This window comes from Haematobia irritans, chromosome 3 (assembly GCF_050003625.1).
Source record: "Haematobia irritans isolate KBUSLIRL chromosome 3, ASM5000362v1, whole genome shotgun sequence".
Lineage (NCBI taxonomy): Eukaryota > Metazoa > Arthropoda > Insecta > Diptera > Muscidae > Haematobia > Haematobia irritans.
This window is the reverse complement of record NC_134399.1, coordinates 137511757-137537696: the sequence shown is the minus strand read 5'-3', so window position 1 is coordinate 137537696 and position 25940 is coordinate 137511757. Positions and strand designations below refer to the sequence as shown.

Below are 25940 nucleotides of genomic sequence, written 5' to 3'. Positions count from 1 at the left end.
ATATCTAAATCTGAACCGATTTCAACCAAGTTTGGCACGCATAGCTACAATGCTAATTCTACTCCCTGTGCAAAATTTCAACCAAATTGGGGTAAAACTCTGGCTTCTGGGACCGTATTAGTCCATATCGGGAGAAAGATATATATGGGAGCTATATCTAAATCTGAACCGATTTCAATAAAATTTGGCACACTTGACTACAGTACTAATTGTTCTTCTTGTGCAAAATTTTAAGCAAATTAGGTTAAAACTCTGGCTTCTGGGGCCATATAAGTCCATATCGGGCGAAATATATATATGGGAGCTATATCTAAATCTGAACCGATTTCTTCCAAAATCAATAGGGATCTATTCTGAGCCAAAACACATACTTGTGCCAAATTTGAAGTCGATTGGACTAAAACTGCGACCTAGACTTTGATTACAAAAATGTGTTCACGGACAGACGGACAGACGGACAGACGGACAGACGGACATCGCTATATCGACTCAAGAGCCCACCCTGAGCATTTTTGCCAAAGACACCATGTGTCTATCTCGTCTCCTTCTGGGTGTTGCAAACATATGCACTAACTTATAATACCCTGTTCCACAGTGTGGAGCAGGGTATAAACATTGAATTCGTATCACATCTAAAAAAGTGATGCAAATTCAGTTCAACGGCTGTTGAGATTATGACTTCCGTCCTATGACAAGCCCATGTTAAATTAATCGCTTCTGTGTCAATTTTGCACCACTTCCGGATCCAAAAAGAACATTTTCATTACTTTTTTGGCGATGCTTTTTTTGCTGGGTAGTAATTTAGTCTAAAGTCCTAAATTTTATTGAAATCGGTTCAGATTTATATATAGCTCCCATATATATCTTTCACCCGATATAGACTTATATGTACCCAGAAGCCAGAGTTTTACCCTGATTTGCTTGAAATCGTCCCTGCTAAGTCGAAAACCTATAAAAATTGCTCCAATTTCCTATACACATATCTATCGACCGATAAATCATAAATTTTCAAATTTAAAAGTTTACCATATTTTTTACTACACAGTTTAGCGCTGGGTATAAAAATTATTTATTTGACAAAATATCACAGAATTTTTTAATTTACATCCAAAACATTGAATTCGGATCACTTCTAAAAAAGTGATGCAAATTCAGTTCAACGGCTGTTGAAATGATGACTTCCGTCCTATGACAAGCCCATGTTAAATTCATCGCTTCTGCGTCAATTTTGCACCACTTCCGGATCCAAAATGAACATTTTCATTACTTTTTTGGCGACGCTTTTTTTGCTGGGTAGTAATATAGTCTAATGTACTAAATTTTATTGAAATCGGTTCAGATTTATATATAGCTCCCATCAAGGCCGTAGCCAGGATTTTAATTCGGGGGGGGTTCAACTTAAAAAAAATATTCATATAATATCATGTGTAAAAAATGTTATTTAGGCATAGGTATGTATACAATATTTATACCCTTCACCACTACTGTGGTACAGGGTATAATAAGTTTGTGCATTTGTATGTAACGCCAAGAAATAGTGGTCATAGACCCATCTTTTAGTATACCGATCGGCTTAGAATTAAATTCTGAGTCGATTTAGCGATGTCCGTCTGTCTGTCTGTCCGTCCGTCTGTCTGTATATGTAATTTTGTGCACAAAGTACAGCTCGCAATTTAAGTCTGATCGTCCTCAAATTTGGCATAGGGATGTTTTTTGGGACAGAGACAATCGCTATTGGTTTTGGAAAAAATCGGTTCAGATTTAGATATAGCTGCCATATATATTTATCCCTGATTTGGTCGTAGTTAGCGTGTTTATCAACCGATTTTCTTGAAATACTGTACATCCAAATATTTTATGATTCTCGAAAATCCTGCAAAATATCAGCCAAATCGGTTCAGATTTAGATATAGCTCCCATATATATCTTTCGTCCGATTTAGACTCATATGACGACAGAAGCCAAAGTTTACTACCGATCTTCGTGAAATTTTGCACAGAGTGTAGAATTGACATTCTACCAATGCTTGGTATATTTGATCGAAATCGGTTCAAATTTAGATATAGCTCCCATATATATCTTTCGTCCGATTTGAACTTATATGGCCACAAAAGCCAGAGTTTTGCCGTGATTTGCTTCAAATTTTGCACAAGGGGTACATTTAATAGTATCGTTGCGTGTGTCAAATTTTGTTAAAATCGGTTCAGATTTAGATATAGCTCACATATATATCTTTCGCCCGATTTGGACTTATATGGTCCCAAAAGCCCGAGTTTTGCCCTGACTTACTTCAAATTTTGCACAAGCGGTACTTTTAACGATACTATTGTATGTGCCAAATATGGTCAAAATCGATTCAGATTTAGATATAGCTCCCATATATATCTTTCGTCCGATTTGAACTTATATGGCCTCAAAATCCAGGGTTTTGCCGCGATTTGCTTCAAATTTCGCACAAGAAGTACGTTTAGTAGTATCGGTAATTGTGCCAAATTTGGTTGAAATCGGTTCAGATTAAGACATGGCTCCCATATATATCTTCCGTCCGATTTGCACTCATATGACCAGGGGGGCCAAAGTTATACTCCCATTTACGTGAAATTTCGCATAGATAGCAGAATTATTATTCTAACTATACATGTCAAATTTAGTCAAAATCGGTTCAGATTATATATAGCTCCCATATATACGTACACCAGAGTTGGGAAGTACACTGAAATAAATGAAGTCGTATTGTCCTTATAATTAAGTGATTTGACTTAAAAATGGGTATCATAACATGACAGAAAAATTTTTTGGGGTAAGGTCAACTTGGCTTTAAAAATTCAGAAAAAGTCTTTAAAATTAATGAAATTGTCTTTTAATTTGTTGTCTTTTTGCATCTTGACTACAAAGCAAAAATCGTTCAAAAATAGGATATGTTTTTCAACACTTTATTTTATAGATAAGTTAGGTTAGGTTATGTGGCAGCCCGATGTATCAGGCTCTTTTAGACTATTCAGTCCATTGTGATACCACATTGGTATTTTATAGATGTTTTCTACTTGAAACATAGCATAATTTCTACTGCAAGTCTATTCTGAATTTAGAAAATAAAGTTGTCGTTAAAGGACATTGATATCATATGAAGAAATAAAGGTGAAAAAAAAACGAAAAATTAAAATTTGTTTCCTAGAAGCAAGAACACAAAACCTAAATTTCAAAGAGAATTGTGTCTTAAAAGTATCCTTACTTTTATTCTCCGCTTCTTTGGCTCGGAATCAATACCAAAATTTTTTAAGTAAAGACAAAATTTTTGGTAACGGGCATGCTTTTTTTTCAGTGTAGACTGTTACATATTTTAGACCCATTTTCAATAGAAGTTTCCTCCTATTAACTGGATAGCGTTAGCCGATTTAAATTTTAATTATAGAGATTTTGTAGAAGTAAAAAAATTGTCTCCTTTTATAGCTTCCAGCAAATGTGAAGTAGTTGAAATGGTAACACAAATTTTGGTCTACATAGGGGTGAAGGGTATAATATAGTCGGCCCCGACCGACTTTAGACTTTACTTACTTGTTTTATAATATTAAATTGAGCCGACGGGCTTTTTGGGCAGCAAATAAATCAATTACTTCTTCAGTTGGCACATTTATTCGGCGATGAACCGACATTAATGCCAATCCATTGAGTCTACTCTCGCTAGTCGAATTTCTAAGATACGTCTTTAATCTCTTCATTATTGAAAATGAAAGTTCGGATGAGTACGTAGTAACTGCAGGGATGGAAAATGCAGTACTATAGTACTTTTTTCAATACTTTTTCACCCCGGTCAGTACCGTAGTACCCCCGCGAATGATTTAGTACCTTTTTTGTAGACATTTTTGAGTCGATATCAGATTTATGGTACAATAGCTTTGACAAAATATTTTAATATTTTGAAAAAGTCTTTATCAACCTTATTTGGTAATAGTCTTTTACAAATATGGCAAAACAGACATGTTCATGTGGGAAGAAAATCTCGATTTTTAAAAGACATAGTCAAAAACAGGATTTTATTGAACTTCAAGAATGTTTTAGTCGAAAAAAGAATGCGATTCTATATTATCGATTTTTTATTTCGGTAGAAAATGTTGTCAAAATTTTATTTCAATTGAAAATTTTGTACAAATTTTGTTTCTTTAGGAAATTTTTGCAAAATTTTATTTCTATAGAAAAAATGTTGCAACATTTTTTTTCTACATATTTTTTTTGCAAAATTTTATTTCTATTGAAAGTTTTTGCAAAATTTTATTTTTATAGAAAATTTTTGCAAAATTTTATTTATATAGAAACTTTTGTCAAAATTTTATTTTCTTTAAAATTTAGTCTCTTGACAATAATTTTCCAGTGAAATTTTTGTTGAAATTTAGTAAAAAGTACCTTTCCGCTCAAAAAATACCTTTTTTGTACTTTCTTAGTAAATTGTATTTTCCATCCCTGAGTAACTGGCAAAGTGACCAAAATTCTTAAAAGAATATGCACGTTTGGAAATATCTCTTTATTGCACTCTCCAAGTGCTTCCATCGCTGAATTAGGCAGGTTCTTTTCGCAGGTTTTGCGCCATTTCATTTACACATGTGTGTTTGGCTGTTTCGTTGTTGTTGCTATGGCCAAACAAAGCGAGACATGTTCACAAAAAGAACAACAAACACAAATAAAAAGCAGAAAGACATTTTCCAAAAGTGAAATTTGTGGTGCGAGAACAAAAACAATTTTTTTTTTCGACCACCGTTTGACGGGCTTTTCAACTAGTATTCTATGATTTGTGCAAGTTTTATAGGTAAGCGTTTTTCAAAATAAAAGCTCCAGCTTTTCTTCAACATCTTCGATAAGATTTTTCTATGCAGCTAAAAATATATATTTATTTATATAAAAATATTCATTCATTTCGGGGGGGGTTTGATCCCCCACATCCCCCCCCCTGAATACGGCCTTGGCTCCCATATATATCTTTCACCCGATATGGACTTATATATACCCAGAAGCCATATAAGAAGAAGATCGAGTCAGATTTAAATGTATGTATATGGGAACAAAAACCTTTATATATATCTTTCACCCGATATGGACTTATATGTACCCAGAAGCCATATAAGAAGAAGATCGAGTCAGATTTAAATGTATGTATATGGGAACAAAAACCTTTATATTATACATCACCCAGCGCATCGATACCATCGAAAATGTGGATTTTCAAAGTGGTGCAGGGTATTATATAGTCGGTCCCGCCCGACTTTAGACTTTCCTTACATGTTTTTAAATAAAAATTTAAATTTTACTGTTCTAAATGTAAATATTTTGAAATAAATGGAAATTTTTCTAAAAGAATAAAAAATAATAATTTTCAGTGAATTGATTAAACCATAGTTTTTCTAACATTATGATTAGGTTTATATCATATTAATATTACTGTATTGCACGTATTTATTTAAAATTCCTTCTTAAATAAACAAAAGCTATAACAACTCATCAGTTTAGGTTTTTGTGTCCATATATTACTAACATCCTTTTTAATCCTCCCCACTAACATATGATTTCAAATAAATTTTCCATAATATTTTCTTATACTTAGTTTCAAATATTATTAATACATTTATTCATTGTTTTTCTGGTTTTTTTAATTATTTCAGACGATGAAGGCATCGCAGAGTCTGGTATGTAAAACATCCAGATTTGCACAAATTACTTACAACCAATGCCTCTTCCAATGCTTACATCTCCTCCAAGTACCACATAATCCTCTCCCAACGCCAGCTGTCCCTCATTGTTAAGGATATGATATCATATTAAAAATAAAAACAAAACGATATATACATATGGATATATATACCTAAATAAACACTTGACAAGTTCTGATATTAGATATACATACTAATTGCATATATATATATATATATATGAGTATATATATACATTAATGTATTAAAAAAGCCACATAAACAAAATGTAATAAAACATTGTACAAATGTTTGTTATAATCCAATAAAACTAAGGGGGGGAAATATTCCATAACCATTTTTCATGATATAATTTATAAAATTCATAAATATGGTTAAATTTTGTTTAAATGTAGATCTTTTTTTATAAATTTTTAAACTATAGTTTTGTAGTATATATATAACAAATCAATTAATTGAATCATTTAATTTTGTAATAGAAGTCAAATAATTTTTTTGTGTGCAATAAATCGAGAAAATGTATTCATATTATATAGCTAAATTTTTATATCCATTTAATTAGATATACATATTCTCCGTAAAATCAACATCCCAAAATAATTTTAATTTATTAAATGTTGTACTTTGTTCGGTTTTCGTTGTTCGAAATTTTTTCGTTGTTCGAAAATCGATTTTAAAATATGAAGTTGTACACACTCAATCAATGCCTTAAAACATTTCCATCCATGATTTGACAAAAATCAAGTCGTCGTCAATTATATTTTTGAACATTAAATTAGAATGTTGGCGGAAAATCAGACCGAAACGTTAATGTTAAAAAAAAATGATTTGAATTCAATTTTGTTTACGTGGGTACGTGAATGCCCAGCAAAAACTAGGTAACCACATCTCATTACAATTGACATTACCAGGAGTACAGCTGTCATTACACGTTGCATTACATTGTGGTGAGTTATAATGACTAACTTGTAATGACAAAAATAAATACTTCTCGGTAATTTTCGAATTGTTATTCTCAAATTTTTATGCAGTTGGCTGTAGTGTAATGTAACGGTAATTCTAAACATTTTTCCGTTAAGAAATTTTTATCACAAATATTTCATAATAATTGTGCTTTAAATTAATATCATTAACATATTATGTTTTAAATAAATGCTTCGTTCACATTACACTTCCAAAATGCACTTAAACTAGATTTTAAATGCCATTTGCCTTATAAAAAAGGGACTTCAAATCCATTTTTAGTAGATTTCGAACCTAATGTGAATTGACTATTGGATATAAATATTATAACGTAATTCACGAATCCAACTCCCTTAAACAACCTACTTTTATTTCTATTTTAAGTGTGAAATTAATTTGCGTGTAATTTTATTTAGATGATTTTTTCGATTTTTTTATTTATACAATATTCGTTTCTATTCAAGTAGTGCTCCTATTACAGCATTACTCGCCATATTTTGATCCATTGTAATCGGCGATAGAAACCAATATTTTCGAGATTTGGTTGCCTGAGACAATAAGTGGCTATTTTGCGAATTTTGGTGTATCTACGAATAAGTGATTACATATTAGGTGATTATATGCTCTAAAAGCACTACTTATTTCATGGCCGAAAGTATGCCTGGGGAGAAGTACTTTCCTCCTAGGACATGCGTATGTAAATGTAATCCGGAGCGATGCCAATTTATAAGTGGTTATTCATTTTTAAATAGGCTTGCATGTAAGATTACCGGGTAATGAGAGTTTTTGCTGGGTATATTCTGTTTTCGCAAATACCATTTTAAACTGGATGCGAATGATCTAAGGCAACGAAATGATTGAATCAGAAGAAAAGTTATAAAAAAGATTATATCCATTGTGAAATACAAAAATGAAGTAGAATATGCCCATAGGAATATTTTTGTAATTAATTTTGATGGATAACACTTCGTAAAATAGATTTTAAAATATCCCAAAGATTTTGAAAAACCAAAAATATTTTTTTTTTGTAAATTCAACACTTCCAATATTTCTAAAAGCTTCTAATTTTATTTGCTGTTATGTAAAAATTTGAAAAAAATCAAAATTCTCTTTTTTGGCAAACTTTGTGGTTTTAGAAGATTTTTCTGCTGTTTATACTAAATATTTCTTTGGGCGTATCGTTTATAAATTAAAATTTCGAGATGTATTATGTTTTTACATAGTTCTGATGAACCCTCTAGGAAAAAATATCACCAATTTTTTTCAATTAAAATCTTCATTTAATATTCTGTTAAAATATTATTTGATTTAATTAATTTTAATTACAACTAAAGCAAATAACGAAAATTAAATAGATCAGTTAGAATTTTTATTGAACCATTAAATGTTTCATATAATTATAAAACTAATTAGATTTGCTGATTTCATTTTTAAAACCAAAAAAAATTTTTTTTCATATAACATTGACCCTATTAAAACCTGGAATTATTTTAACTCTAAGTTTTATTGGAACCAATACAAAAAAAATCGAAGAGAAATGCAAAACATCAACAAAAACAAAACATGAGAACTCGAAATATTTTATGTACGGTAAATAATGATAAAACTGTAACAAAACTCATCATTTTTAAGGAATCTCTCGCCAATAAGAACAAACAAAATAATACAAAAAACCAATTACAAAGCATGTATTTTTTAGATATCAAATAAAACAAGGACACTTAATTAAACTATTTTACATTAAATGTATACAATAAAAACAAAAAACAAATATTATATATACTATACATATTATATATCATAAATATTTAAAATGATAGAAAAGGATGAAATTTAATTTTTAAGGTAAAAACAAAAACGAATTAATACATATTCTAGACATGGTAAAAAAAAACAACAAAATGGAAAAAAGCTAAGGAAAACTAAAAGTACTGCAGAGGAAAATGTTGCATGTGACTGGAGATTTACTAAATAGGAGTAAGTTTTTGGTGTCTTCAAGCAAAAAAATTTTGCATATAACAGCAGTTTTTGTCTGCTGTTACATACATATATTTAATTCCTGATCTAGCTAACAATTCGCAAAATGTTAAAAATTTTAAAATGGTACCAACAGATATAAAAGTACAAGAATTTTTATATATTCCAGACCCTAAATGTTTTTAAAATCTAGCGAATATGTTGCTAGATTTATAGAATTTTGAAAAAAATAATGATGGCTAAATATTTTCTTTTCAAAGTAGAAATAAAAAATGATCGACATTTCTCTTTTTTCAATAAATTTGGTAGCGATTTCTTTTTCTCCAAGGAATATTTTTCAATTTTCACAATAAAAGATTATCAGTCAACCTCGAAAGGCGATTAGTCGATCGATTGGTCAACATAAAAAATTTGGTGTCGATTTTTGTTTATTTTTTTCCCCCCAAAGAAGATGTTTCGATTTTCACGATAAAAGACTATCAGTCTACATCAAAAGGCGATTAGTCGATCGTTTGGTCTTTTTATAGAAATAGTCATTTAATTCAAAATATTCGTACCAATCCACTATAATGTTTTGGCGATTAGTCGATCGTTTGGTCTTTTGATACAAATAGTCATTTATGTCAAAATATTCGCACCAATCCACTATAGAGTTTTCTTATAAGCATTCAGCAACCATTCCTCATTTAAGAGTATATATGTTTTCCTTAGTTTTTTAAAGGCAACTATCCTCACTTATTTGAAATGCAATTGTTTTATATATACAAAAAAAAAACTAAAATAGAATGATTATAAATATTATGTTTTGTTTTATAAGAAGAAATTATGTTTTTCAAATTTTGTTAACTTATTTTTGTTTATTTTCTATCGATAAAAAATCTAAGATTGTGAATGATTCTAATTTTCTGTAAATTGTTGAAAAAAATATATATATAGAATGCAATAAATTAATTTTGTAAGTGTAATTGTTAATATACATAATAATAACTCCCTGAATCCAATTTATTTTATTTATCTTCTTACTCTGTGTAATTTGTTTTTATACACATACACAATTAATTGTATTTTTGTTTCCATTTTTCTTTTATTATTTGATATTATTATAAATATTTCGCTCATTCAAAAAGTCTAATGTAAATTAAAATTGTGTATTTTCTGTTTTTAATAAATAAATATACGAAAAAAAAACATCACACACACCTATGAAAATAAAAACCTGTAATTGTTCTTTGGCTATTTGTTTTGTGATTTGACAATATTAAATCATTCATTTTGTAAATTCAGCTAATTGGTTATGGAGACACATCAAGTATGTGAAATGAAAGGGAATTTTGTTAGAGATTTTTCTAAAACTGCTCAGTTTTAACAACGACCAGTTTCGCTAAGCCACATGAATTCCAAGAGCAACTGAATTTTTAACAATTTGGAATTTGGATCCAACTTAAATCTTTTATGATTTATCACCTTATTGCAGTAGGTCGCCTGATATGGCAAATATAGTATACCGAACGTTATGGTATGGGTGTACCGAGAAAAATACCACCCATATTTTCTCAATTTCGTTTAAATTTTAAATAATATTCAAATAAATTAAATTAATTGATTAAATTGGACCAATTTCGCCAACCATAAAAATCTGTGTATATAAAGACAATGCGAAACCCGATTATTCAAAAAAAAAAAAACAACTGTTATTTGGACGCCCTAGTCAGTGTTTCCAGTATTTTTTTGGCTCTTGTCCCCAAATTATGATGTTTTCGTCCCCAAAAATACCCAATTTAAATTTAAATTTCTCACAAAAATCCCCAATACATTTTTGACAATTTTTTTGAAAACTAAAATAAAGCAAAAGACTGCTGTAGAAAATCAGTAATAATAATCCAGCAAGCTGCAATAAGATCAAGATTTCGAACCACAACACCAAGAGGCTGGTGATCGGCTTCCAAATGCTGGAGACATGAAAACGCGAGTTCGGAGTTCCTTGTATTTATGAATGAATATAGAAATAAATTTGAGAAAATTTTCTATATAGATTTTTTTTGACAAAATGTCTATATAGAAATAAAATTTTGACAAAATTTTCTATAGAAATAAAATTTTGACAAAATTTTCTATAGAAATAAAATTTTGACAAAATTTTCTATAGAAATAAAATGTTGACAAAATTTTTTATAGAAATAAAATGTTGACAAAATTTTTTATAGAAATAAAATTTTGACAAAATTTTCTATAAAAATAAAATTTTGACAAAATTTTCTATAGAAATAAAATTTTGACAAAATTTTCTATAGAAATAAAATTTTGACAAAATTTTCTATAGAAATAAAATTTTGACAAAATTTTCTATAGAAATAGAATTTTAACAAAATTTTTTATAGAAATAGAATTTTAACAAAATTTTTTATAGAAATAAATTTTTGACAAAATTTTCTATAGAAATAATATTTTGACAAAATTTTCAATAGAAATAAATTTTTGACAAAATTTTCTATAGAAATAAAATTTTGACAAAATTTTCTATAGAAATAAAATTTTGACAAAATTTTCATAGAAATTAAATTTTGTCAAAAATTTGTATAGAAATAAAATTTTAACAAAATTTTCTATAGAAATAAAATTTTGACAAAATTTTCTATAGAAATAAAATTTTGACAAAATTTGCTATAGAAATAAAATTTTGACAAAATTTTCATAGAAATTAAATTTTGACAAAAATTTGTATAGAAATAAAATTTTGACAAAATTTTCTATAGAAATAAAATTTTGACAAATATTTCTATAGAAATAAAATTTTGACAAAATTTTCTATAGAAATAAAATTTTGACAAAATTTTCTATAGAAATAAAATTTTGACAAAATTTTCTATAGAAATAAAACTTTGACAAAATTTTCGATAGAAATAAAATTTTGACAAAATTTTCGATAGAAATAAAATTTTGACAAATTTTTCTATAGAAATAAAATTTTGACAAAATTTTCTATAGAAATAACATTTTGACAAAATTTTCTATAGAAATAAAATTCTTGCAAAATTTCCTTAGGAAAAACATTTTGTTAAAAAAGATTAAACCGATTTCTCGAAGAAATCCCCACAAAAATCCCCAACTTTATGGAAATTCCCCACCAAATCCCCAAGTCCCCAACTCAAAATTTTCGTCCCCATTCACGAAAAAATATCCCCAATTTTTGGAAAAATCCTCAATACTGGCAACACTGGCCCTAGTGTATACCAAAGATAATTGAGAAGAAGATGCAGTCTTGTCATAGCAAAACTGAAGCACCAGAGGACTCTGCCAACAAAATATCATAAAGTTTGCGTCGACGTGTCACTCAAATGTACTGCCGTTTGCGTCGGAAAATATCATAACATTAGCGTTTTTCATAAATTTCTGAATAAATACCCACAAAAGCAATACCAAAACGATTGTAGAAAATTAAAATAAAACGTATGTGTATTTTAAAGCGAATATTCATTATGGTTTTATGTGAATATTGCCGTTTTAAATTTATTCCTGGGCAGAGCTGCTTTGGAAAAAATTGACAAATAAAACAATTTTTTCTCATAGCCCTCTACACCTTGACATTTGTTTTCTCTTTATAAGAGCACAATGCTTAATCTTGTTATACTCAATTATCTTTGTGTATACCAAAGATAATTGAGTATAACAAGATTAAGCATTGTGCTCTTATAAAGAGAAAACAAATGTCAAGGTGTAGAGGGCTATGAGAAAAAATTGTTTTATTTGTCAATTTTTTCCAAAGCAGCTCTGCCCAGGAATAAATTTAAAACGGCAATATTCACATAAAACCATAATGAATATTCGCTTTAAAATACACATACGTTTTATTTTAATTTTCTACAATCGTTTTGGTATTGCTTTTGTGGGTTTTTATTCAGAAATTTATGAAAAACGCTAATGTTATGATATTTTCCGACGCAAACGGCAGTACATTTGAGTGACACGTCGACGCAAACTTTTTTGATATTTTGTTGGCAGAGTCCTCTGGTGCTTCAGTTTTGCTATGACAAGACTGCATCTTCTTCTCAATTATCTTTGTATATACAAAGATAATTGAGAAGAAGATGCAGTCTTGTCATAGCAAAATTTTTTCTCATAGCCCTCTACACCTTGACATTTGTTTTCTCTTTATAAGAGCACAATGCTTAATCTTGTTATACTCAATTATCTTTGGTATATACAGAAAGTTTTAAGGGAACAAGACGAAAATTTCTCTTCTACAAAAACAACAAATGTCAACCGTATAGATGTCGCACAATGCCTGCAGCTTTGGTATTACTGGCGTTGCGGTCTTAGCGCTGTTTTGATAAATTGTTTATAAAGCCATCGGCAGTTATAATTTTAAATTGTCTGCCAAAAAATTTAATAGAATGAAAAGATTTATATAAAAGAATATTTGTTACTACATAGTAGGTTCTAAATCCTATTTTTCTTACGTTTCATAAGGCCGGCAGAGATCTGAACTAACTGGGTGATATTTGAGAGAAGCACCGACAATAACTGCATGATATTAGAGAAATTTTCCTCATGACGCCACCTACTGACGCCGTTTCGCATGACAGTTTCGTTCTCTTGTTTTCTTAATACTCTCTGGTATATAAATAAGGTGTAGTCCAGTAGCTGAAAGCTACATTTTTATTATAAAAGTTTATTTAGTATATAAAAATCTAATATTCCGCTATATTAAACAAAATTACTCACTATACACTTAAAAAAAAGTGAACCCACCCTGAAAGAAAATGTAGGTTAATTTTAGAAAGTTTTAACTAAACTGTGTTCGAAACGCCGATATAACAAAAGTAAGTATTTTTCGATAATGGGAAATTTATTAGACGTAGTATGCTATTACAAAACTATATTTTATCAAAACACTGCTAAAACTAATGAAACACAACAATCTGTGTTTACTATAAATATTAGCGTTGCCACAATGATATTTTATTTTGGACCAAATTTTTCCAAAATAGGAGCAACATTTTGTCCCACGGACCAAATTTCCAATTTCGAAGAAAAATATCTTAAAAAGTATTGTTGTACATAGGCTTTTATTAAAAATTAAGTAAACCAGAAAGTAATGAAATGGTTGGAAATTTTGGAAAAAATAGACTTTTTCTAAAGGTCGAGTTTTAAAGTCAATTTTAGTTGACCAAATCGAAATTTATCGAAAGTTGGCTTAAACTTTCGACTTGTACCCATAATTTGATGCGTCAAGTGTTGTTCATATCGGTCCATATTCTTGTATAGCTCAATCTTACTTTTTCACTTCTGGCGTATTTTTGATTATATGGATAAAAATTGTCCATAAAGTTATAAAACCTGACACAAAACCTAAAACGCGAAATTTCCATCCGATTTTTTGGACCCTTAACCGGCGATTGAAATGGTATCTAATTCCATAGACACTATTAAATATGTTAAACAATTTAAATTCTAAAAAAATGAATAAATTTTACAAAATTTATGAAAATGGACCAAATTGGCTTTATTCCGTTTGGCCCGACCGTCGGACCAAATTTAAAATTTAAAAATCTTTTAGTCCACTTTTCGCCCTATCGGACCAATATGGCAACGCTGATTAATATCAGTTTTTCTTCTATGAGGGTATTCGAAATGGCGTAAAAAGAGTACTGAAACGGCAGCCAATATAGGAGATTTCCCCCCTAAATTTTGGATATTTGTTCGTTGAGTTGGGGACGTGGGGAATTGGTAGGGAATTTCTATAAATTTGGGGGGTTTTTGTGGAGATTTTTTGAAATTGGTTCGGTATAATAAATCATGTTTAGATAAAATTCGATTTACATTATTAAAAAAAAGCAGAAGAGAAAACTTTGTTCATCTTTATTTAATGGCGAATGGAGCATTTAGACACAGTTGGACAGGACTATATTTTGAGGACATAAGCGTTAATTTATAATTTTCCTCAGTTTGTCTAAGACATTTTTCTAAAATTGTGAAATCATTTCGTGACGACTTGGACCTGAATATTGCCCACTCATCAAAGTTCCTCACTGATTTGGACAATATATCCCATAAATATAGAAATAATGAAGATGGTTCAACTTAATTTTATAATACATAAAACTTAAATATAAATACATATAAAGGCTATATATGACGGTGGACAATTCAAAATCATTTTATTGGGGCGCAATAACGTTTTCGTTTTCAGTACAATTTTTTATTGCTTCGGAAAACAATTTTTTGTGTAAAAATGAAACTTAAAATTAAATGTGAAGAGAGAAAAAAGTAAAAGCAATCTCCGGCTGTTGGCATTCAGCTGATGAATCACTGATATTATAGTACTTTGAGCCAACTGGTCAAAGATAGTCGGCGGCGCGATCAACTTTTAAATTTTATAAAAATACTTTCAAGCTCTTATTAGTGCAATATAAAATATTTTCACCATGTGTTCATATTTTATTTATGTACCACCCTATCAAAGTGGCCATTCTCTATTTCAGCAAATAAACAAGTATATACACCAGTAAGTTTGGCCGGGCCAAATCTTAACCCGTATTCTCCCGAGTTATAAAATAATCATCCGATTATAATAATGTTTGATTCACAGCATGTATAGGCTACATTTAGTATATACATATATGAAAAAAAATTGTCATATCGGGTTCAGGTTTCCGGAAAATGGGTGTCGCAATTTTATTTTTTTCTGTGCAGCGATAACGGTACACTGGTGCATTGAACATGTCAATGTTTCTGTCGTCATACTTCAAATACTTCTAGATTTAACATTTCTGGCAAATCGTATTGAAAATTCGTTTTCTAGAAGCCCGAGAAGTAAAAGTGGGAGATCGGTCTATATGAGGCTATACCGAGACATGGACCGATACACACAATTTTCGTAACACCTATTTGTGGTCCTAAAATACCTCTAGATTTCCAATTTCAGGCAAATCGAATTGAAAATACGGTTTCTAGAAGCCCAAGAATTAAAATCGGGAGATCGGTCTATATATGGGCTATACCAAAACATGGACCGATAGGCACCATTTTCGGCACATCTATTTGAGGTCCTAAAATACCTCTAGATTGAAAATATGGTTTCTAGAAGCCCAAGAGGTAAAATCGGATCTATATGGGGGCTATACCGAAACATGGACCGATACACACCATTTTCGGCAAATCTATTTGTGTTTCTAAAATACCGCTAGATTTCCCATTTCAGTCAAATCGGATAGAAAATATGGTTTCTAGAAGCCCAAGACCCCAAATGGGGGGATCGGCTTATATAGGGGCTATATCAAAACCTGGGCCGGTATAGTTCGTCGAACTTGACCAGGCTGCAAACAAAAAACACCAATCTGTGCCAAATTGCAGGTCGATAGCGCCATTATTGAAAGACGTAGCGTGATTACAACAGACAGACGGACATGGTTATATCGTTTTAGACTTTCTGCCTGATCAAGGATATATATACTTTATATAGTCGGAAATCGATATTTCGATGTGTTACAAACGAAATGACAAACTTATTATACCCCCATCACCATTCTATGGTATGAAAATACTCAAATAACAAAATTTTTTTACTATTTTTACAGAGAAGGTTTCTCTTGAGATTAATGCTATCTAAACATTGAAAAGTATACACAAAATCCTAATAAATAATTCAAACCCCTTAATATAGAACATGAAACTTAATAAACAAGAACAATTTTCGTATGAATTAAAGACATTTTTTTTACAAATAAAACATTTTTTTATACACATAGTCCAATTTTTTACAAATATAGTCTGATATTTTTTACATAGAATTGTAGAAATAAACTTCAAACAAAAATTATGTCTGATTATCTAAAAAAATGAATTTGTTAAACATTAACTTAACGAAAATATCACATTTACACATATGAATGTGATCACTTATAATAATAAACTTAAATTGTAATAATAATTTTATAACGAAATTTTTCATTGTATTACCTTTTTGTGTAACCGATAATCTTTGTATGTTAGTTTCTAAAACTATTGTAATAATATATAAGCTATGTAATTAAAAATAATAAAAAAATTCGAAAATATTATATGCCTATAATGCACATGTTGTTTTTTTTTAATGTTCTAAAAAGCATAATAGTTAAAAATCGGAAAGCTATGAAAATTTTAAATTAATTTTATGTGGGTCGCACAGCCGAAAGGTCACTGCGAGCAAAATCAAAAGGCTGAAATAATAAAAGAATAATCTGCATCGGCCGGGAATCGAACCCGGGCCGCCCGCGTGGCAGGCGAGCATTCTACCACTGAACCACCGATGCTCATTACGAATAAAAATTCGTAATGTTGTCTACGATCGACTAAACATGTCCGTTTTCTATTGATCGCTGTTTGTTTACACTTGATTGAAGAATAATAGGAGGGCTGTCGATGAGGTTCATATTTCCCAGCGGGATAACATACGGGAAGAACAGTTTGAGACGTCCCAATAAACACAAGGGAATGGGCATGCAGCACAATATCAATTTGAGCGTGAACCGCATTCTCAAGGAATATGATCACCTCCTAGAGCAAAATGTTATTTTCTCGAACATTAGGTATCTGATTTCTACAAACATTTTATGTTTGCAAGAAAATCACATTTTTGCGTCAAAAAGTCTCCATGGTCCCCATCCAAACATTAGCTTTTAGTAGGCATGCCAGACGTGCTCTTTTAAAGAGCACATGTGCTCTTTTTTACAAAATGTGCTCTTAAAACAAGACAGGTCAAAAGAGCACGTGAAAGTGCTCTATTTTTAGTTAAGTGCGCTTTTTATGCATCACATCAAATATTAATCCAACGCGATTCAATAAATGGGAAAAGTAAACTGAAAATACGTAAATGTCGCACAAAGAGATTTTCCTAGCCGTTATTTTCTAATTAAGTAGTGTTTTACTTTATATATCAGAGTCGTAGAAGAGCACGCCGATGTTGCTTCTTCACTTTGTACTCTGTTCTAAATGTAAAGAAACTTCTTCAATAACGTTTTTCACGAAAACACCAAAAAATGACTTACAAAGTATTGTAAGATAATTAGCTTGAGTTGAATGTGGGTTATTTTATGTTTATGGTATGAACCTTTTTTGTTATGTTTAAATGAATTATATTTCAATAAATTGGAATTAAATGTTTTTCTTTTATTTGAAAAAGTGTGCTCTATTTTTTTCGTATGTGCTCTTTTTATAAGCTGAATGTACTATTTTTGCCTCTTCAAAATCTGGCATCCCTAGCTTTTAGCAACTTGCCATACAAATTGGTTGCTTTCATCACATTCTCTAATATGTTTGAGGTTCTTGCCAATGTATTGGATTCTACTGTAATATCGGCTACGAACTACTTTCATATGCACTACAATCTCATGTTGGGATCCGCGCGACTTCTCTTTTGTTTTCAGAATTAAACAAGTATTTACGGCCGTAAGTTCGGCCAGGCCGAATCTTATGTACCCTCCACCATGGATTACATAGAAACTTCTACTAGAGGTCTGCTTCGAATAACTTTTCACTACATGTATGCAATTCGCTGTCGAATATAGTACATACACTGTCTTTCTCTCAGAGCGCAAGTAGTGAAGAGAAGAGAACACTTGCTTGTCAAATACCACCAAGTACTTATCCGAAACAATATGTGTTCCGAAAAAAAGGAACAATAAAAATGTAAGTACTTGAGAAAAAGTACAACATGGATTCTCTTCACTTCACGTGGTACCACAAGTATTTCTCAGTTATGTGCGAAGCAAAACTTTCCATTATTATTAATCATAGATATGTATGTATGTCACATATTTCATATATTTATGTATGTCACACACTTACCTTAACGTTTGCCGTTCTTTATAACAAACCAAAACATATATTATGGAGAGTAACTGTTTTTTTTTTTTTTGTATATCTGAAACTGCACGTGGTACATGGAGTACTCTATGAAGTTTTGTTCTCGCAACATACTCGACGTGATCACTCTGAGTACACTTCAATAAGAGAGAAAGAGGAATATGTGTTCGTTGGTAGTGAAGACATCAGAGTAGCAACAAGAAGTTACTCGTGGCTTTTGGTGTTCATCAAAATGTGTACCAATAGTTTTGCGACTCTTTCAAATAGATGTACTCATGTAGTAAGTACACGTGTACTCTGCATTTACAAATGGAATTGTGCAGACCTCTAACTTCTACTAAATACTGTCATCCACAATCGAATTACTTGGGTTGCGATAACACTTGCCGATGGCAAGATATCTTAAAACCTCTTAACACCGTCTTCTAAATTGGCGTATATATTAAACAAGAAAGGCCGACTAAATACTTATATAATTCAATTTGACAAAATTTACTATAGAAATAAAATTTTGATAAAATTTTCTATAGAAATAAAATTTTGACAAAATTTTCTATAGAAATAAAATTTTGACAAAATTTTCTATAGAAATAAAATTTTGACAAAATTTTCTATAGAAATAAAATTTTCAAATAAAATTTTGGTAGATTATTTTTGGCGATATGGACCAATTTTTGTGTGATTGGCGATCGGCTATATATACCCAGCAAAAAAGTGTCGCCAAAAAAGTAGTGAAAATGTTCTTTTTGGATCCGGAAGTGGTGTAAAATTGACGCAGAAGCGATGAATTTAACATGGGCTTGTCATAGGACGGAAGTTCTCCATTTCAACAGCCGTTGCACTGAATTTGCATCTCTTTTTTAGGTGTGATCCGAATGCAATGTTTTAGATATAAATCAAAAAATTCTGCGATATTTTGTAAAATAAATAATTTTTATAATTTTTTATAATTTTTAATGGATTCTAACGATTGTCGGAAAGGTTTAACCTCAAATATTTTCAAAACATCACAATTTTTTCGGATTAGATTTAGCATTTTTTCCGACAAAATTTAAAAGATTTGTACCATTTTATAAATTCTTACTGTTTTTAACCTACTTAAAACAAAAAAAGTTAAAATTACCCATAAAAAGTAAGAAAAAACCAAGTTATACAAAATTGAAATAAAAGAACTTCATGGGTAGTTAAAATAAAGAACATCATTGGGAGTGCATCTTCTAGAAGTGCTTTTAAAGTTGTGCCTTTGGAAGAACTTCCAATTTTTTTTGCTGGGTAACTATAGACCGATATGGACCAATTTTTGCATGACTGTTAGCGGCCATATACTAGTGCAATGTATCAAATTTCAACCGAATCGGATGAATTTTGCTCCTCCAAGAGGTTCCGGAGGTCAAATCTGGGGATGGATATATATGGGGGCTATATGTATATAATTATGGACCAATATGGTCCAATTTTTGCATGGTTGTTATAGACCATATACTAACATCACGTACCGAATCGGATGAAATTTGCTCTTCCAAGAGGCTCCGTAGTTCAAATCGGTTTATATGGGGGCTATATATAATTGTCGACCGATATGGACCAATGTTTGCATAGTTGATAGAGACCATATACCAACACTGCGTACCAAATTAAAAGTGGTTCGATATGACCCATTTGCAATACCATCCGGGCTACATTAATAACAACTACTTATGCCAAGTTTCAAGTCGATAGCTTGTTTCGTTCGGAAGTTAGCGTGATTTCAACAGACGAACGGACGGGCATGCTTAAATCGACTCAGAATTTCACCACGACCCAGAATATATATACCTTACGGGGTCTTAGAGCAATATTTCGATGTATTACAAACGGAATGACAAAATTAATATACCCCCCATCCTATGATGGAGCGTATAAAAAAGTCACGAGTTTCTTTAAAACAACAAACACATAATCTGACAATGGTTTGATTAGTGCGTTTTGTGGCAGCCGAAGTTTTCATGCTGAAAATCAGCTTGTTTTCACGGTTACTTTGTTTAATTAATTAATTTAGAAATATAAAATTATTTGCAATCAATTCCTTGGATCTTTTCCATCAATTAAGACTTGATTAAAATATTATCTTATTCACAAATATATTTGTACTTTTAATTTAGTGTTTTGGTGAAAAAACCGAGCATAGTACTCACCTTATGTTGGTAAACAAACTAATATATCTCAAATTTTCAATTTGTAAAGTGGGAAATGTTTAAACAGCTGAATTTATACCAATTCAAATAAAATTGCTTTTTCAATATCTTTATGAATCGAAGCATTAACCGAAGCCAAAATATAACTTTTTGTACCTAACAATTAATGTAAGTGCCTTAATAAGGGAATACGTAAAACCATTCATTCGAATAAGTACAATGCTGGGTATAATATAAATAAACCACTCGGTTATCAACCACTTAGTATTCAACATAGTACAATAATAAACCTCTTACATTTCGGTTGCCCACATGCTCATACATGTTAAATAACAGCATTGTCAACGTATACCTTGTTCAACATAATTTAACTTGTTGCTATATGGCATTTTTATTTTCGTGGCACAAATTGTGGTTGGTTTCACTCGGAGTACCAAGAAAATTCCCATTGGGACGATATTCTTAAGAATTGATATAGCTCATGTTGCGTTGGGAATATTTAAGACTATACTTCACAGGATCATTTCTGTAGTCAGTCTTCAGTTACTTTCATTGCAAAATGAAAAATCACACACCTGCGATGAGGAGGTACATCGTTTTATCTGTAGCGTGAGGTTTTGAACTTTGTCTTGTATTCGCTCATTTTTCGGAATGGGTAATTGGGACAATGTTTCTTCGATGATCGCTCGATTAAACAGATAAAACGACTTCTGAGTGGTGTCCAACCTTTCGATCCAATCAATTTGATATTAAATGCTTTGAAGTGTGGCCGATTTTGAGGTTTTCCACATTTTTTTGGGGAGTTTTTTTTTGAGGTAAAAATATCTTGAGCCCAGTGTTGCCTGGTTGGGGGTTTTCCCCCCCGAATTTAGGGGTTTTTTACACGTTTAGGGGGATTTTTGGGGGTAAAAAAATATCTTAGATCTTATAAAGTGGAGCAATTCTCAAACAAAATTTGGAACAATTCTGGCATGAATTTTGAGAAAGAAAAATAGAGGAAGTCAACCCATGCAGTGTTGCCAGGTTAGGGGTTGTCCCCCCAAATTTAGGGGGTTTTTCACGTTTAGGTGGATTTTCAGGGGTAAAATTTATTTGGGGGGATTTTTGGGGGTAAACAATTATTTCAGACCTTATAAAGTGGAGCAATTCTCAAGCAAATTCGGAACAATTCTAGCATGAGTTATGAGAAAAAAGATGCGGGAAGTCAACAAGAAGATCCTAAATACAAACAAGGTTGCAATAATATTATTTTCGTTATCTTTTTTAAACTCTTCTGTTGAAAGGACATTTTTAATATTTGACAAGTTTAAAAACAATCGTATCTTAACTTAGCAGCTGAAAGCTTTTTAAGAGTAAACCCGCTTTTTAAATTGATATACATATTGTATTATTACATCCAAAGAAAAAATAATTTCCACAGGGATGAAATTTTAAACAAAGGAAAATCTCCTTTGTTTTAAAGTATTTTCTTAAATAGCAAATTTTATTTATTATTTACCTAAAACGAAAAAAAAATAGCATCAAAAGAAAACTTAGTTTGTCTAAAATTTCGTTTCTCAGGAAAGAACTCTCAGGAAAGAACTCTTCTTTCAGGTTATATATTTGTGTTAAATTTAATTTTTAAGGGATTTTTTCACGAAATTTTGGGACCACATTTTGTACTTTTTATATTCTGAAATTTTTTTGGGGGTTTTTAACTAATGATTTTTATTTACTTCAAGAGAAAATTTTTAGCATAAAAAAACATATTTTGTCTAAAATTTTGTTCCTCAGAAAAAATCTTCTTTCAGTTTATATATTTGTGTTAAATTTAATTTTTAAGTGTATCACTACAGGATTTTTAACGAAATTTTGGGCCTCTTTTTGTATTATTTACATACTTAAAATTTTTGGGGTTTTTTGAAAAAAGTTTAGACCAATTTAGGGGTTTTTTTCTTAAGATTTGGGGGGAAGAATCAAAAATTACCTGGCAACACTGCTTGAGCCTCATAAAGTCAGTGTTGCCAATTTGGTGCTTTTAGCACCAAATTTAGTGCTTTTTGATTTCTAAAAAGCACCAAATTGCCTTTTTGGTGCCTTTTCAAAAAAAGCACCAACTTGGTGCTTTCTGGCATTTTCATTTAGTGCTTTTGGTGCGTTTTTTTTTATTTTGAACAGTATTAAGTTTAATTGATACAAAAATTTTGATTAGACTTTCAAAAGCCGATGAAACTCAAATTTATTTGATTGTTATGAAGTTGGTATTGATTATTTTTATACCCTCCATCATAGGATGGGGGTATATTAACTTTGTCATTCCGTTTGTAACACATCGAAATATTGCTCTAAGACCCCATAAAGTATATATATTCTGGGTCGTGGTGAAATTCTGAGTCGATCTAAGCATGTCCGTCCTTCCGTCCGTCCGTCCGTCCGTCCGTCCGTCTGTTGAAATCACGCTAACTTCCGAACGAAACAAGCTATCGACTTGAAACTTGGCACAAGTAGTTGTTATCGATGTAGGTTGGATGGTATTGAAAATGGGCCATATCGGTCCACTTTTACGTATAGCCCCCATATAAAGGGACCCTCAGATTTGGCTTGTGGATCCTCTAACAGAAGCATATTTCATCCGATCCGGCTGAAATTTGGTACATGGTGTTGGTATATGGTTTCTAACAACCATGCAAACATTGGTCGACATCGGTCTATAATTATATATAGCCCCCATATAAACCGATCCCCAGATTTGGCTTGCGGAGCCTAAAAGAGAAGCAAATTTCATCCGATCCGGCTGAAATTTGGTACATGGTGTAAGTATATGATCTCTAACAACCATGCAAAAATTGGTCCACATCGGTCCATAATTATATATAGCCCCCATATAAACCGATCCCCAGATTTGGCTTGCGGAGCCTCAAAGAGAAAAAAATTTCATCCGATCCGGCTGAAATTTGGTACATGATGTTGGTATATGGTCTCTAACAACCATGCAAAAATTGGTCCATATTGGTCCTTAATTATATATAGCCCCCATATAAACCGATCTCCAGATTTGGCTTGCGAAGCCTCAAAGAGAAGCAAATTGCATCCGAACCGGCTGAAATTTGGTACATGGTGTTGGTATATGGTCTCTAATAACCGTGCAAAAATTGGTCCACATTGGTCCATAATTATATATAGCGCCCATATAAACCGATCCCCAGATTTGGGTTCCGGAGCCTCAAAGAGAAGCAAATTTCATCCGATCCGCCTGAAATTTGGTACATGATATTGGTATATGGTATCTAACAAGCGTGCCAGAATTGGTCCATATCGGTCCATAATTATATATAGCCCCCATATAAAACGTTCTCCATATTTCACCCCCGGAGCCTCTTGGAGGAGCAAAATTCATCCGATCCGGTTCAAATTAGGAACGTGGTGTTAGTATATGGTCGCTAACAACCATACCAAAATTGGTCCAATCACACAAAAATTGGTCCATATCGGTTCATAATCATGGTTGCCACTAGAGCCAAAAATAGTCTACCAAAATTTTATTTCTATAGAAAATTTTGTCAAAATATTATTTCTATAGAAATTTTGTCAAAATTTTATTTCTAGAGAAAATTTTGTTGAAATTTTATTCGGTTCATAATAAAATTTTCATCATTGTCAGAATGTTATTTCTATAGAAAATTTTGTTCAAATTTTATTCGGTTCATAATCATGGTTGCCACTCGAGCCAAAAATAATCTACCAAGATTTTATTTCTATAGAAAATTTTGTCAAAAGTTTATTTCTATAGAAAATTTTGTGAAAATTTTATTTCTATAGAAAATTTTGTTAAAATTTTATTTCTGTAGAAAATTTTGTCAAAATTTTATGTCTACTTTGTCAAACTGAATTATATACGTATTGGATCGATCTTTTTTTATTTAATATATACCACGTATGGACTTACATACAATTTAGAAGATGGTGTTAGGAGGTTTTAAGATACCTTGCCATCGGCAAGCGTTACCGCAACTTAAGTAATTCGATTGTGGATGGCAGTGTTTAGAAGAAGTTTCAACGCAATCCATGATGGAGGGTACATAAGCTTCGGCCTGGCCGAACTTACGGCCGTATATACTTGTTTTTTATTAATATTGTTATTTAGGGTATTCTGTAGGAAAGCCGAGCGATGAGTGTCGAATTTTTTAATTTGGTAAAGATGTCATTAAAAACGTTTGTATTAAATCCACAAAAGCACGCACAACTGAAATAAGCAATAGACTCCTTCCATATATTAATATTTTGAAAGTTGAACAATATCACTGATCAAAATGAATTGGACGAAAGCATTAAAACTGATCAAGGTGTATACTTGAATAGCGGTTCATAATGGTGAGTACTAAGTTAGAGTTTTGCCGCTAAAGTGAAAACTATATCAGTAAAAATGGGCATAAATTTATGCATATTTGCTGCAAAGTTTATTATAACTTGATGGGGAATAGCCAAAAGCTAATTTTCACAAATTTAAAATGATTAATTAATGAAAAGTAATTGTGAAAAAATGACTATTTTAGCGGCTAAACTCGAAATACATTCATTGAAATTCAATTCAATTCACAAAAGTTCTATAATGCATCTTCCGAAGTTTTTTTTTTTTTTTTTTTTTTTTTTTTTTTTTTTTTTTTTAGTAGTAGTAGAGCATTTAATTTTCGATTTTGTGGTGGAAGGTGGTATGTTGGAATTTATAATATTTTTTTGGTGCTTTTTGGCCTTGGGGAGTTGGCAACACTGCATAAAGTTGACCGGTTCTCAACCAAATGCGGAGCAATTCTGACGTTTGGAGAAATATAGGCGGTGGCACCCTAGTTTCAAAGCATAGAACCCATGTCATGGCCAGAGAATGAAGCGGACCCATTTTTGTCGGCGGCGGCTGACACAAAATTTTTGCCTCCGGCGGCAGCGGCTTGACGGCTAAGCCGATAAAAATTTGTCCATTCGGCGGCGGACAATTATCCATTAAAAAATCAATTTGAAGTTGCTCGAATAGTAATGCGATTAGTTGTACATCCAATCTGACAATCAAATTTACATTTCATTCAAAGTTTCCGAGCTGAATTTTTGTAAAATTATTATAGCAGCTTTAAAATGATTGTTTGTGGGAGGAAGGTGCATAATTTTGGAAAAAAAATATGACAATTATAAATACATTTTCTTATTTAAATCGATATTTTTGATTAATTGGCGGCTAAATTTGAGTCGAGATGAGTCGACATATTCGGCGGCGGCGTCGTCTGGCAATAAATAGTCGACGGCGACTGAAAAAGGC

At 31.3% G+C, this 25940-nt stretch overlaps 1 protein-coding gene and 2 non-coding genes across 3 annotated transcripts in view; 2 read left to right on the top strand and 1 right to left on the bottom strand.

The window, feature by feature from the left end:
- Ptp4E (Protein tyrosine phosphatase 4E) overlaps positions 1–9875 on the top strand; it is a 446480-nt gene extending 436605 nt beyond the window's left edge. The window contains exon 11 of the mRNA XM_075302616.1: positions 5652–9875. Coding sequence (XP_075158731.1) covers positions 5652–5683 — 32 coding nt within the window. The 3' untranslated portion in view covers positions 5684–9875. The remainder of the gene's footprint in view (positions 1–5651) is intronic.
- A 6984-nt stretch (positions 9876–16859) lies between these two features.
- On the bottom strand, positions 16860–16930 carry TRNAG-GCC (transfer RNA glycine (anticodon GCC)). The gene has a single exon. It is a non-coding gene; the product is annotated as a tRNA-Gly (tRNA).
- A 4227-nt stretch (positions 16931–21157) lies between these two features.
- Positions 21158–21375, top strand: LOC142232446 (small nucleolar RNA U3). Its single transcript, XR_012721129.1, has one exon. It is a non-coding gene; the product is annotated as a small nucleolar RNA U3 (small nucleolar RNA).
- The last annotated feature ends 4565 nt before the right edge of the window (positions 21376–25940 follow it).